General features: G+C 49.8%; 1 protein-coding gene across 1 annotated transcript in view; it reads left to right on the forward strand.

Annotated features, from left to right (window-relative positions):
- The window catches only part of SH3RF1 (SH3 domain containing ring finger 1), a 160,016-nt gene extending 159,648 nt beyond the window's left edge, over positions 1-368 (forward strand). The window contains exon 12 of the mRNA XM_024130787.3: positions 109-368. Coding sequence (XP_023986555.1) covers positions 109-277 — 169 coding nt within the window. The 3' untranslated portion in view covers positions 278-368. The remainder of the gene's footprint in view (positions 1-108) is intronic.
- The last annotated feature ends 13,726 nt before the right edge of the window (positions 369-14,094 follow it).

Raw genomic sequence — 14,094 nt, forward strand, 5'->3', positions numbered from 1 at the left:
TCTCTCTCCCCTCTCTCCCCCCTCCATCTCTCCCCTCGTCTCTCTCTCCCCGCCCATCTCTCTCTCCCACTCCATCTCTTTCTCCCTCACTCCCCGCCTCTCTTGCAGGCACCGGGTGGTGGTTTCCTACCCCCCGCAGAGTGAGGCAGAACTGGAACTCAAGGAGGGCGACATCGTGTTTGTGCACAGGAAGCGGGAGGACGGCTGGTTCAAGGGCACGCTGCAGCGGAACGGGAAGACGGGCCTCTTCCCCGGGAGCTTCGTGGAAAACATCTGAGGAGCCGTCGGGGGCTGGACCTCGCCTATCACCGCATCCATCACAAGGCCCACAGGGACCCGGGGCGGCAGGACCAGGGTGCGTGCCGTGTGCCTGGTCCTGTCTGATTCACTCCACAGAGGAACCTTTTCTAAAAAGATATCTAGCTGAGACGGACAACTGTTTACAAGGCTTAACTAATTTATTTGCTTTTTTAAACTTGAATTTTTCTTGTAATAGATAAATTCTTTGGATTATGATTTTAAGAAATTATTAATTTATGAAATGATAGCCAAGGAGAAGCTGGATGATCCCCTGTCGGGAGCAAGAGTGTGTCCGTGATGTGGGTGCAGCCCCTGCCCCCCTGGGCTTCACCTCGGCTTCTCTGGGTCAGAGATGCCCGTTCTCGGGCTTGGTTGTCTCTTTGGGAAACCAGGGCACACGAGGGAATCCGCGTCGCGGAGGGAGCCCGGGAGCCTGAGGCCGGAGCCTGTCTCTCTGGTTGGGGTCGGGAATCACTGCAAGACCTAGTCCTCAGTTTAACCTTGAGGGCCTCTGATTCCCTGGTATAAGGAAGAATAAAGCACAGCCCTTGGACGGAATGTGTTCAGAAATAGATTTAGTGTCATAACAGAAGCGGCTCAGCCCGGTGGCTGGAAGTTGAAGAACCGAGGTTGCCACCTGCCTGAGGATGGCTCTGAACGTCATCGCGCTGTCGCCCTGGGCGCCTGCCTGTGCAGTCCTGCAGGAGGAGCCCTGCGAGGCGGCCCAGGCGCCGTGCGGCTCTTCCCACACCCCTGCCCCCGAGGGTGGTGGGCCCGCTGCCCAGAGGCCGCGGGCAATGCCCACCCGCCTGGGCCGGGCCGGGCAGCCCCTCCTCTGCCCCGAGCCAGGCCCTCCCCGGCTGTGACCCGGGCTCCCCGTCCCTCCAGGTGGCTGCGGGCGGGGCCTCAGGGCGGCGCCCCCTTGCGGGCTGGTGGGTGCAGGTGGGCGGAGCCCGCATCCTGCAGCCCGGCCCTGACAGCCCACCTCCACCCTGTCGGGCCACGCGGCCTGGGTCAGGGCTGCCCTCCCAGCAGAGCCAGGGAATTGGGCTTGGCGACGTCAGAGACCGTGGCCTCAGTTTTCTCATGAAAAAGCAGACACGAAAGCCTTTTTCATTTTTTACTTTTAAGAATTACAGCTGAGGAATCAAAACATGGCCTGTGAGTCTTCTCGCAGTAGCAAGCAGTTTCATGGTCTTAAAGAGATATATTATGTGGTTGAAATGAAATCATTCCTAAATTAACCATTTTTTTAATAAGACACTGTACATTATGTTCCTGTGTATTGAATTTTTTAAAAAAATACTTTACTGGGATATTCATGTAATATATAAAGTTTTGGTGAAATGAAATTTAGCTAGAAACAAAGCTGCCATCAGCTTTCATCTGTGTAAGTTGACACCAATGTGTCATAATATTCTTTATTTTGGGAAATTAGTGTATTTTATAAAAATTTTAAAAAGTAAGAAGACGACTACTACAGGATAAGATCATTTTTTTACCTGTCTTTTCTCCATATTTTAAGCTATGTGATTGAAGTACCTCTGTTAATAGTTTCCTGGTATGAAGTTGGTAAAATTTCATCTGTTAATAGATCACTTAGATAATATAATGTATGGGTTTTCTGTTGGTTTTTTGGGCACAGTAGATGGAGATTTTGTAACAAGGGCTTGTTACACGGCGGTTAAGGTAATGATAAAATTGCAATTTATTGTTCCTTTTCATGTTAATAATTTGAAGACTGGAGAAAAGGTTCAAGATTAAAATTTGATGTTCAGCCTTTACGTGTCCATTGTGTCCATGCTTAAAGTTTTTCTTTTTCTTTTTTTTTGTTTTAAACATGGCATAGTTTCTACTTCATAAAAATTCTTTGCATGTTCCTCAGACAGACGGCATCTACAATAATCAGTTTGGTGGTTATGATACAGCTTACCTCTCCAGCCAACAAACCTTATTTGTTAATAAGGTTTCCCCAGAGAGTTTACAGTCTTAAAAGAGAGCATGTGAAGTCTCAACCAGGGCCTGGGTGACTCGTCGGCTCCCCTTTCCCCCTTCATGGTGGCTAAACCGGCCGGTGACTCTGGAAGTTTCTTCTTGGCCACAGAAGGGAGTACCAGACCTAAACCAGCCGTGCGGTAGCCTGCAGGTCTCGCAAGGCTTGGACACATCATCTTCACACTCCCTGTGATGTTAACCCCCATGGAAAGCCAGCAAGTCATAAGTTTAAAAAGACTGTGTCTATCGGGTTAAAAAAGTATTTTCCTAATTTAACTTTTAGTTGCTATCAAATTGTCAGAATTAAGAATCAGGAATTGTAGGTTGTATGAGAGCTTTTGCTGAAAGCTACCTCTGTAACCGCCTGGGCAAGTCGGTGATCATTTAGTTTCCCCCTATTTCTGCCCCGTCTCCTTACTGGGCGAAGGTGCGGAGGAGGAGGCCGTTTCCCTTGAAAAGCGCTATTTTAACATGTGCACTGTTTTCACCTCTGCTTTCAGATATTTCACTACACTCTCCTGGGGTGTATGCACGAGCCTTTGCTGGGTCTAATCAGATTTAGAAAGAACAAGTTAAGGTGGTGTTTCCAACTTTGGTGCATGTAATTTTCTATTCCTAAGGAGAACAGGACAGTGTTTTCATGCCTCCAGAAGCTCAGGTGAACATTTCAATCCAGAGCGCTATACAACATTAGGATTCAAGTTTGGAAAGCGCTTTTAGTAGATGTTAGACTAAGTTGTACAACTTGTTGTGTGTATCCATGTGAAATTGTTAAAAATTGTTTTGAACCAATTAAGCTATGTTCTTATCGAGGTAGCATCCTATTTGAATTGCTTTTTTCCAAGAAAAAGAATATGCCAACCGACCACAGTAACAGAAGGGGTGTCACACAAGACTTGCCGTGTCCAGCTGAGCACAGGCTTGCCCTTCCCTGACTCCTGTGAGCGCCCGGCTCTGTTCTTGGTGGTAAGTGGTTCTCACCAGAGACCAGAAGGAGCTGCTGGGGTGGCCTGTGTGAACCATGAATGCCTTAAAATACCCTCCCTCTTTTACGGAGGAATGTTTCTCTCATTTCTCTTGTCTTTCTGTTAATAACTGGTAATAACTTTCTGACTTGGCTGTTTAAATTTCCATCCTAAACAGCACCTTAATCTCACTGGATGCAAATGCTTGTTGCTCTGCGGCCACCCAGACCCCAGGACCCTTGATGGAAAGACCTGCGTGTGGCAGTGGTCTTCGAGTCACCATACTACGGTTACAGGTCAGACTACTTGAGTGATGTCCTTAAGTCTCCAGAGGTAGCAGAGTGGTCAGTGAGCCGGCTGCCACTGCTATGGCCCACAGCTTAAAGAGGAAATTCGGTTCCAGAAGGCTTTGACCTTGAGTTGAATCTTTCCGGGTATGAGACCTTTGTAAAAGTCCCAGAAGAAACCAGGAGAGACCTTCCTATATGTGACTCAAAACCCAGAAGCCATACAAAAGAAAACATGGATACCTTCAACTACAGAAAAAATACCCACGTGACAAAAGACCTTAATCAAAGTCAAAAGAAAATAATAGAAAAAAATTTTGTAACTCCTGTGACAGGCAAGGAGAATTTCCTTCATATATAAAGAGCTCCTGGGACTCAATAAGAGCAAGAATGAAAACCCAAAAGTAAAACTGAGCAAGAATATGGGACAGAAACTGCCAGTGCCCTCCCAATACCCAGTGCCCTCTTCTCCCTTATTAACTGATTCCCGGGCAACGCCCTCGGTTAAAGAGCCCCATTTTCCAGTTTCCTTCAGACACAGTCACGTTACTGAGTTGTTGCTGAAACAGAAGCTAAGTGTCAAAGGGGGCTTCTGTGAGGCTTCTAAAAGGGAGGAGGCACACACCCTGTGGCCATTTTCTTTTTCCTTCTTGTAGCCTGCAGTGTAGACACGTTAGCTGGTACTCCAGCAGCTATCTTGAGCCTAGCTATCTTGACCTTTAAGACGGAAGCCACATTTTAATATGATGGGGGGAAAGAAACGAGGAGCTTGAGACCCTGATAACCTTGCAGCCTTCGTGCCGGCCTGAACTACTCGTCTCCAGACATGATCTGTGTGAGAATAAACCCCTTGACTGTAGTCCGGTCTCACCCACACCAACCTGATGCCAGTATTAACTGGCAGTTCCTCAAAAAAGAAATGCAAATATATTAAAAGATGTTCTACCATATTTCTAATGTAGATGCACTTAATAACTATGAAATATTTTTCACCTATAAAGTTGGAAACTTAAAAAAAAATTAGAAAGGGAATCCGCCTTCCAGTGCGGGGGGCATGGGTTCGATTCCTGGTCGGGGAACTAAGATCCCACATGCCGCAGGGCAACTAAGCCCGCGCGCCTCAGTGAGAGAGCCAGCATGCCGCAAACTACAGAGCCCCCACGCCCTGCAGCCTGTGTGCCACTAGAGAAGAGAAAACCTGCCCACCGCAAGTAGAGAGCAGCCCACTCGCAGCAACGAAAGATCCCGTGTGCCTCAGCGAGGATCCTGGGTGCCACAACTAAGACCCAACGCAGCCCCCAAAAAAGAAAATAAATAAATAAAATAATAATAAATTTTAAAAATTAGAAATTAGGAGCACTTATTTTGCTGATGAGAACGTGATTTGATAAAACATCTAGGGGAGAGCATTCTAGAAAATATCAAAATTGCAAATGCATTCACCCATTCTAAGAATCTGTCTTCCAGAGGCACTTATTCATCAAGTGTAAAATGCCAGTACCTTATCCATTGCAGTGTTGTTTATCACAGCAAAATACCGACAACAGCCTAAGTGTCCATCGGTGGGGCTCTGGTGACATCTGTGCAGCAGAAGTTACACAACCATGAAGAGCATCCCCGCTGGGAAGTCCATGACGTGCAGATAATGGAGCATCTCCGAGCTGCACAGGTACAGGACAAAGATGAGGTAGAGTGTGCTACCGCTTAGGGAGACGTCAGGAGGGGGAAGGATGCACACAGCACGGCTGTTGGCTCGTGTTTGATGCAGTGTCTCTGGCAGGAGAGCAGGGAACTGCCGTGGTGCTGGCCTCCACCGTTCAAGACGGGTCTGTGCCAGCTTCCTTCCACTGTCTGAGTCTCCCCTCGGACAGACAGAGGACCTAAGGCCCCGACGTGTGGGGGTCACAGATTTGGAAGGGAGGAGCAGACATCCACAATGTTTTAGGCAGATGAGAGCTTGGAAATTAAGTGAGAGAGCAAGGGATACCCACTTCGGAGAGAATGATCACTGCTGAGTTCAGGAGCAGGTGGAAAAATGATGTCGTTTAGGAAGAGAAGGGCCATCCCATGTTTCCACCACTGCTGAGAGTTCAGAGCACATTGTCTTCAAGAGCCCAGGGTAGGGGCTTCCTTGGTGGCGCAGTGGTTAAGAGTCCGCCTGCCAATGCAGGGGACACGGGTTCGAGCCCTGGTCTGGGAAGATCCCACACGCCGCGGAGCAGTTAAGTCCGTGCGCCATAACTACTGAGCCTGCGCTCTAGAGCCCGCGAGCCACAACTACTGAGCCCACGTGCCACAACTACTGAAGCCCGCACACCTAGAGCCCGTGCTCCGCAACAAGAGAAGCCACCGCAGTGAGAAGCCCGTGCACCGCAACAAAGAGTAGCCCCCGCTCGCCCCAACTAGAGAAAGCCCGCGCACAGCAACAAAGATCCAACGCAGCCAAAAATAAAAACAAACAAATAAATAAATTTATTTTTTTAAAAAACACAAAAAAACCCAGGGTAACCCTGACGCTGATTTTCCATGAAGGATCGACTTTTACTTTGAGAACTTGAGAACCAGCTGGCCTGTTTCATGGTACAATGGATCCCATGAAAAAGTCCCTACAAAGTAAAAGGTACACATACCTAGATCAATACTAAGGTTCTGCTGGTTCCTCCGTTTGAATCCTGATTGCAGAACCCCTAAGAAACTCCCGCCATGGTGCAAAGCCACGGAAAGATCAACCAAAGAAGAGTCTCACGGTGCAGCCTCCAGACTGGGGTCTGGTCGAGGGCACATGTGAACCGAGCAGGGCTTCTGCTGGTGCCGTCACTGTGTGCGTCCTGGTGTAGAAGCTGCCGGCCGAGTTGTTGGGAAGCCCGCCCCCTCATCACCCAGGAAACAGAGCAGGTGTGCAACACGAGCTCATCGTCCAGGTGAACCAGAGGTCATTCTCTGCTGGGCAGGTTCCACCTCCCAGACCCCACACGCTCCTGTAGCTTCCTGCAGAATCAAGGGGCCTTCGTGCCACACCCTCTCGGCAGAGCCACGGGGGCTAGAGGATAAGGAGCAGTAAAAAACCCAAGCCCTCCTCACGGAGCAGAAAGTGAGCAGGTAAGACGTAAAATTCATAGTGTCTTTGCTGGCCCTGTCCCTCCAGCTCGCTCTCTCTGCAGGTTCTCTAGTTCACCTTTCAAGGAGTTTCATCATCTTTGCAGGTGGTGTGTCTGAAAAACCCTCTTTGGAAGGAAATCAGTCTGCCACAACCAGCTGGCCTTGAATTCACAAGACTTAGTTGGTGAAAGAGGCTAAAGGCAGCTGTACAGTTATCTTTGAATTACTGGTAAATGTTTGGGATTCGGAATATAGGTGAGCGTAGGGGAGAAGTAAACGTATCAGTGTTTATTCTCTAGAGCAGTGCTGTCCGTCAGAGCATCTGCTCTGGGGAGTGATGGGATGTCTCACATCCGTGCTGTCCAGTGCGGGGGCCGCTTGCCACGTGTGGCTGCCGTGACCCAGGAACTCAATCTCTAATCTGAGTGCTTGTGTGTGTGTGTGTGTGTGTGTGTGTGTGTGTGTGTGTGTGTGGTCCAGTGCGGGGGCCGCTTGCCATGTGTGGCTGCCGTGACCCAGGAACTCAATCTCTAATCTGAGTGCTTTTGTGTGTGTGTGTGTGTGTGTGTGTGTGCGGTACACGGGCTTCTCACCGCTGCGGAGCACAGGCTCCGGACGCGCAGGCTCAGCGGCCACGGCTCACGGGCCCAGCCGCTCCGCGGCACGTGGGATCTTCCCGGACCGGGGCACGAACCCGTGTCCCCTGCATCGGCAGGCGGACTCTCAACCACTGCGCCACCAGGGAAACCCCTGAGTGCATTTTAATTAATTTAAGTTTAAATAGAAATAGTCACATGTAGCCAATAGCTACTGTGATAGTGCAGTTGAAGAGAATAAAAATCTGTTTTTAGATGATCACCCAAAAAACGGAGAAACGTGCTATACTGGGTCCAGCTTCTCATTCAGGGGCAGCAGCCCATGATTTAAAGATAAATCATATTAGAAAGCCTCTCAAGGGAATTCCCTGGCAGTCCAGTGGTTAAGACTCCACGCTTCCAGTGCAGGGGGCGCGGGTTTGACCACACCTGGTCGGGGAACTAAGATCCCGCATGCCGTGCAGCACGGCCAAAAAAAAAAAAAAAAGGAAAGTAGAATTAGAAATCGCCCAAGATATGTGAAAGCATCGTAACTTTAGCAGTAGAGATTACTTCTTTGCTCTTTAATAGTTTATTCTTCCCTGGTCATCGAAGAATTGGGCCAAGTGACAGATTCGAGTCACGAAGAGAATTGGGGTCCCCTGAGGCCTTTGCTGCATGGAGGAAACGCCGCTTCTCTGCAGGCAGAGGCCGGTGAGCCCTCAGAGGTCAGCCATGTCTTCCAAGTGCGTCTTGATGGGATGCTGAGTCCACGAGGGGCCAGCAGGATGGACACGTGACTCCCTGGGTTGTCAAGGTGACGGTCAGGGGCTCTGCCTTCTGGGAGCTAATGAATGTTCTCAGCAGATTGGGGTCGGGGTTTATAGAGAGAAAACACAGAATTCGAGCCCTGTAATTCAATGTGAAATGAAGCCTGGGAACAAGGCCGTGCTTCTCATCCCATTACTTCGGCCAGTGAAAACTGAAAGCTGGATAGAATTACCTTTTCCCTTTTTTAAAGCACTCAAGGGCACTACAAGACATAAAGCGAAAACGTCCTTTTGGGTTAAGCCAATTTCCTTATCAGTGATATCCCAGGAGCACATTCAGTAAACCCCGTAAAGGCAGATGCAAAGCGAGGACGGAGGCCTGGCTGCCAGCTCCTTCTCGACACCTGCGAGCCCAGGGTCGTTTGTAAGCCACCCTTCTTCCCCTGCCTTGCACGCGTGTAGTGAGCTTTCTGCTGGGACCTGATTCTGATGGAGAACCCTGGTTTGGGGGAGGGAGGGTCTGGGGTAGGATCCTCCTGAGGTTTTACAAAATGCCAGGCAGCAGGACCTCCAGGTCTGCGAGTCCTGTCTAGGGATCAGCGACCAGCTTTAACCGCTGCATTTCGATAAGCCCACCAGGCTGTTGAAACCCTCCGTGTCCAGTGAATAAAGACAGACACAGAGAATAACTGAACAGACGCGGTGCTTAAAAGCAGCTCCCCTATCATGTGGGCCGCATGGTGCTGGAGCAGTGGGGTCCACACAGCACAGGCACCTGCGAGGCCGTGGGGTGAGGACGAGCCCTCCATCCCGTCCACGAGGAGATGCCAGGAGGGTGACGAGCTGCCACGCCCTTTGGCTCTGGCCACGTGGCGCCGGGGCCGTGTCCACACGTAACCTCGCTGCTGGTTCCTCTGGGGCAGCAACTGTGGGGTTGTGATGTGGCGATGGTGACAGAAATCAAAGCTGGGCTCGAGTTTCTACCCTCCAAGCTGAAATGATCCCGCCTGTGATTTATTTACCCACTGAGACAGATGCGCAGGACTGGCCTGTTATCACTCGGCCCCTGTAATCACCCTGGAGTGAGTGAAGCTTCCAAGAGGAGGGCGTCGCAAAGGAAACGCGCCACACGAGCAGAGCTGTAATGATCTTGCCCACCGGCTAAATTCGCCCAGTGGCTTAGGCATGAGAGAACCGACACAAAACTTTAAAAATCAGAGTCTTAGCCTTTGATCCTGAGCTGTTCCTTACGCCAGAGGATGCATGTTTTCTTTCCTTAAAAAAAAAAGATCCTATATACACTAATATGTATAAAATAGATAGCTAATAAGAACCTGCTGTATAAAAAATAAATAAAATAAAATTCAAAAAAAAATCCTGTTTTGTGTTATTTCTGTCCTATCGCCCTGTCTCTCTGTGTGTCTGCATCTCTACCCGCCCTGCCCTTCCCCTGCTCGGTGTGGGTGTTGGGCTGATGGAGCTTCGTGTGTGGAGCCGTGTTCCATAAACCCGTGTCCTCATATAGAACTGATCTACCAGCTATCCTCTTTAAACTCCCGTCTGAAGAGCCTTTGAGGTTTTTTGTTGTTCTTGTTTGATTGTTTTTACCTTTTCTCTCTTTTCAGTTTTAGTTGTATCAAGTCATTATCAGAGTACTGGGATATAATGAAAAACAGCAGAGCTGAATCAGAATGGGGGAAAAGGCCTAAATGATTCCACTTAAATTCAGATTCTTAAGGGGCTGAAATACGTTTTTTAGTTGCCTGAGGTTAATATACATGTGCCCTACTATATTTCAAAACCAACTCCATATTTATTGAGTGGGTTCTCACAAACCACCTGTGTTTAGCTACTACAACGATGGGTATTATGAAAGATACAGAAGAAATTATTTTCTTATCCTGCGAAAGTTTGGGGATTGCTTACAAAAATGTACACAATAAAAAATGGTAAAAGCAAAATAGGTAAAATGTGGGATCATGGAAAACAAGTAGGATACCAGGAGGAGGGGATAATTGGAAGGAAGGAATATCAGACACTGTCCCTGCCCTCAAGGAGAGCACAGTCTGGATGGGGAGAAACATGCAAGCTGAAAATTCTAAGAAATATTAGAAGACAATTCATCACTCTAATAACTTTGCGGCAGAGATTACAAACCCGACATGAGCTTGGAGGAGAGGGAGGCGAGAAAGGCAGGAGTACGTTTTAGATAAAAAGGGGATGGGGCCTGAGCGATGACGATGGAGAAATTTCAAATACGTTTCGGAGGAAGCACAGGACAGGCGGGCACAGGAAGGACTGCAGCACAAAGGCTCGGCGGCAGACACAAGGCAGCTTATCCGTGGGGAGATGGAAACCCAGGGCTTGCACAGTAAGTGCGTGCTCTGTAGTGAGCATGGGGCCAGGTGCCCGCCTGCAAGTCAGGAAGGGGCAGCGGAAGGGTTCACCTGATGCTGCTGAAGGTTTCCTGATACAGAAGTCACGTGGAGGGAAGACCAGCCCGGCCGTCGTACAGGAGATCAGGTGCGGAGCTGGGGGCCCGGGAGTCAGAGATGAGGAGATGGGAGCTGCCCGCCCCTCCCCCCGCGCGGGGCCGAGGGGACAAAGAAGCCGGAGGAGACATTTAGAGAAAAGGGCCGGTAGGAATTGATGGCTGACCAATAGAGGAGATGCAGGAGGAGGGACAAAAACAGCATCTGAGTTGTGCATCAGGGTGACCATGGCAACCGTGGAGCCTTTGAGAAGGATGCGGACGCCAGCCGGAAGTGTAGTTCCAGGTCAAGACGGGAAGTTCCATTTTGGAAACGGTGAGTTCAAAATGATGGCGGGACTTTACATTTCTTCCTGAAAACATGACATTTAAGCTCAAGTGGGGCAACGGTGGGAAAACGACCAACCAGGTGCTTTGAACTCCTTCAAGGACAATGGGTGTGTGAGGTGGACAAGCCAGGACCGGCGGCTGCAGTTGGGAAAGGCTCACAGGACAGAGTTGTCCTCTGGTGACGGGGCGAGAAGAGGGTCCCGGACAGCAGCTTCCAGCAGGGGAGGCCAGCAGGACCCACCCCGGCAGACGGAGGGGCCGAGGAAGGCGTCGTGGTTCCCGTCTCCTCTGCACGGAGCCCCTGGGTCGGGGGGGCTCCATTTGACCTGAGTGAGTTCCGTACACAGTGCTTTGGAACCAAACCAAGAAGTTCTTGGCAGCCATGCTGACCCTTTTCCCTCCTCTCTTAAAATAAAATTTTTTTAAAGCTATTCCTCTTTGAGAAAAGAATGCAAAGGACTTGTAGACCCAGTCGGAGCTGAAATAAAATCCCTGTGTCCGGGCATCCCTGGTGGCGCAGTGGTTGAGAGTCCGTCTGCCGATGCAGGGGAACCGGGTTCGCGCCCCGGTCTGGGAAGATCCCACGTGCCGCGGAGCGGCTGGGCCCGTGAGCCATGGCCGCTGAGCCTGTGCGTCCGGAGCCTGTGCTCCGCGACGGGAGAGGCCACAGATGTGAGAGGCCCGCGTACCGCAAAACAAAAAAAAAAAAAAAAAAAAAAAATCCCTGTCTCCTTGCTCTAATGTAACTGTGCGATGACATGGAAATTCTGCCGGCAGATCAGATGGGGATTGACGTGTAGGCAGGATGTCTTTAAAATCACAAACATCTCAGTGAACACAGCCCAATAGCTGATACACAAACATGAGAGTGTTTCCTTACATTGATTTTTCGTGTGCAAAGTCAGGCCAGATCCTTTATGAGACAGGCCCCCAGCCCGCTGCCCACTGTGCTGTTCACGTAACTGCGGGCAGAGAACCCGCAGCCCGGCTTCGAGGAGAGGTCTCGGCACCGCATAACCTGCAAGCATCCCACTTGCTGTCTGGACCTGCGTCTTGTCTGGGCCTTCCCCTGATGCAGTTTCTTTCCGTCTCTAATCCTTTTCTCTGCTTCTTTCATTCCTCCACCCTCCCCGGGCACATGGCCACAGGGAGGGAAGAAACACATGTTGTTGATGATTCTATTAACTCTGCTGGTGATTTCTCAAGGTCGGAACACAGGGTGACTTGAAAATGTTTCCCTCCTAACAGGACAGAGGGAGGAGGAGGACCCAGAATTGTTTGTCTTTCTCCCTCGAAGAAAGGAAACACCCTGGGAGCCAGATGACCACGCAGATCCTCAGAGATGGCAAGTCCAGACCGTGGACTCCTGTGTCCCAGGATGCAGAGACAGACCTGGGGGAGGTGTCACCTGATGTGGCTGAAGATCGTCCTGGGCTGGCACAGACCCCCCCGTGCTCTGTCCTGTGCTGACGGATCTCACCCACAACCCAGGCACAGAAATAGAAGGGCGGTCAGAGATCCCAGGTACCCCTCCCTGCGAGGGCCGGCGGCGTGGAGGCGGGGCTGAGCAGGGCAGTGCCGCCCGAACCCAGGCCCCCAGGGGCTGGCTCTGCCCCTCTGCTGGTGGGCGAGGCCGGGGTCTGAGCGGGAAGCTGCTGGTGGGACCCCCAGAAGCGCTGCCCCTTGTGATCACTCCTCAGGAGTACGAGTGGGTCTCCCTTTTCTTGCCCCGTTCTCTTGCTGTGTCGGACCCGTCTCCTCTGCACTGTTCAATCTCCTCATGTGCCCGCTGACTTTTTTTTTTTTTTAATTGGAGGAGAGTCGATTTACAATGCTGTGTTAGCTTCAGGTGTACAGCAAAGCGAATCAGTTATGCATATACAGGTATCCACTCCTTTTTAGATTCTTTTCCTGTATAGGTTATTACAGAGTGTTGAGTAGAGTTTCCTGTGCTGTACAGTAGGTCCTTGTTGGTTATCTATTTTATATAGAGTAGTGTGTATATGTCAGTCTGAAACTCCTAATTTATCCTTCCCCCCTTCCCCTTTGGTAACCATAAAGTTGTTTTCTATGTGAGTCTGTTTCTGTTTTATAAATAAGTTCATTTGTATCTTTTTTTTAGATTGCACATATAAGTGATAGCATATATTTGTCTTTCTCTTTCTGACTTCACCTATATGATAATCTCTAGGTCCATCCATGTTGCTGCAAATGGCATTATTTCGTTCTTTTTTATGGCTGAGTGATATTCCATTGTATACATGTACCACATCTTCTTTATCCATTCATGTGCTGACAGACATTTAGGCTGCTTCCGTGTCCTGGCTATTGTAAATAGTGCCGCTGTGAACATTGGGGTGCATGTGTCTTTTCAAATTATGGTTTTCTCCATCACGTACTTGCTGACTTTTGTCTGTGATTTTCCTTGTTCTTAAAGGTGGCAGGGGGCGCGGGGTGTCCTGTGTGTCTCTGATCACGGTAGTTAAGATGTGTTCTTTTAGAATGGGGTGGATCCTGCCGCAGACCTTTGGGAGAAGGGAAACATTTAGATTTATTGCAGTTTTTGTTTGGTATCTTAGCGACAAGGATGAGAGTAGGTGCAGGATTGTGGGAACCTAAGGCCGTATGTTTGGGGCTTAAAGACGTGGAGGAATCACAGGACCCCTTCCGCCCCAGCAGAGCGAGCGCTCCAGGGCCCCTCCCTGTTCTTTTTTATGGCTGAGTGATATTCCATTGTATACATGTACCACATCTTCTTTATCCATTCATGTGCTGACAGACATTTAGGCTGCTTCCGTGTCCTGGCTATTGTAAATAGTGCCGCTGTGAACATTGGGGTGCATGTGTCTTTTCAAATTATGGTTTTCTCCATCACGTACTTGCTGACTTTTGTCTGTGATTTTCCTTGTTCTTAAAGGTGGCAGGGGGCGCGGGGTGTCCTGTGTGTCTCTGATCACGGTAGTTAAGATGTGTTCTTTTAGAATGGGGTGGATCCTGCCGCAGACCTTTGGGAGAAGGGAAACATTTAGATTTATTGCAGTTTTTGTTTGGTATCTTAGCGACAAGGATGAGAGTAGGTGCAGGATTGTGGGAACCTAAGGCCGTATGTTTGGGGCTTAAAGACGTGGAGGAATCACAGGACCCCTTCCGCCCCAGCAGAGCGAGCGCTCCAGGGCCCCTCCCTGACACCGGAACACAGGTGTCAGTCTTCCTGAGACACACCAGCCCCTTTCCCTGTACCTGACCGTGAACTCTGGTAGCCTGGGTGCAGACATAGGTGCA

Source organism: Physeter macrocephalus, chromosome 9 (genome assembly GCF_002837175.3).
Source record: "Physeter macrocephalus isolate SW-GA chromosome 9, ASM283717v5, whole genome shotgun sequence".
NCBI classification, from domain to species: domain Eukaryota; kingdom Metazoa; phylum Chordata; class Mammalia; order Artiodactyla; family Physeteridae; genus Physeter; species Physeter macrocephalus.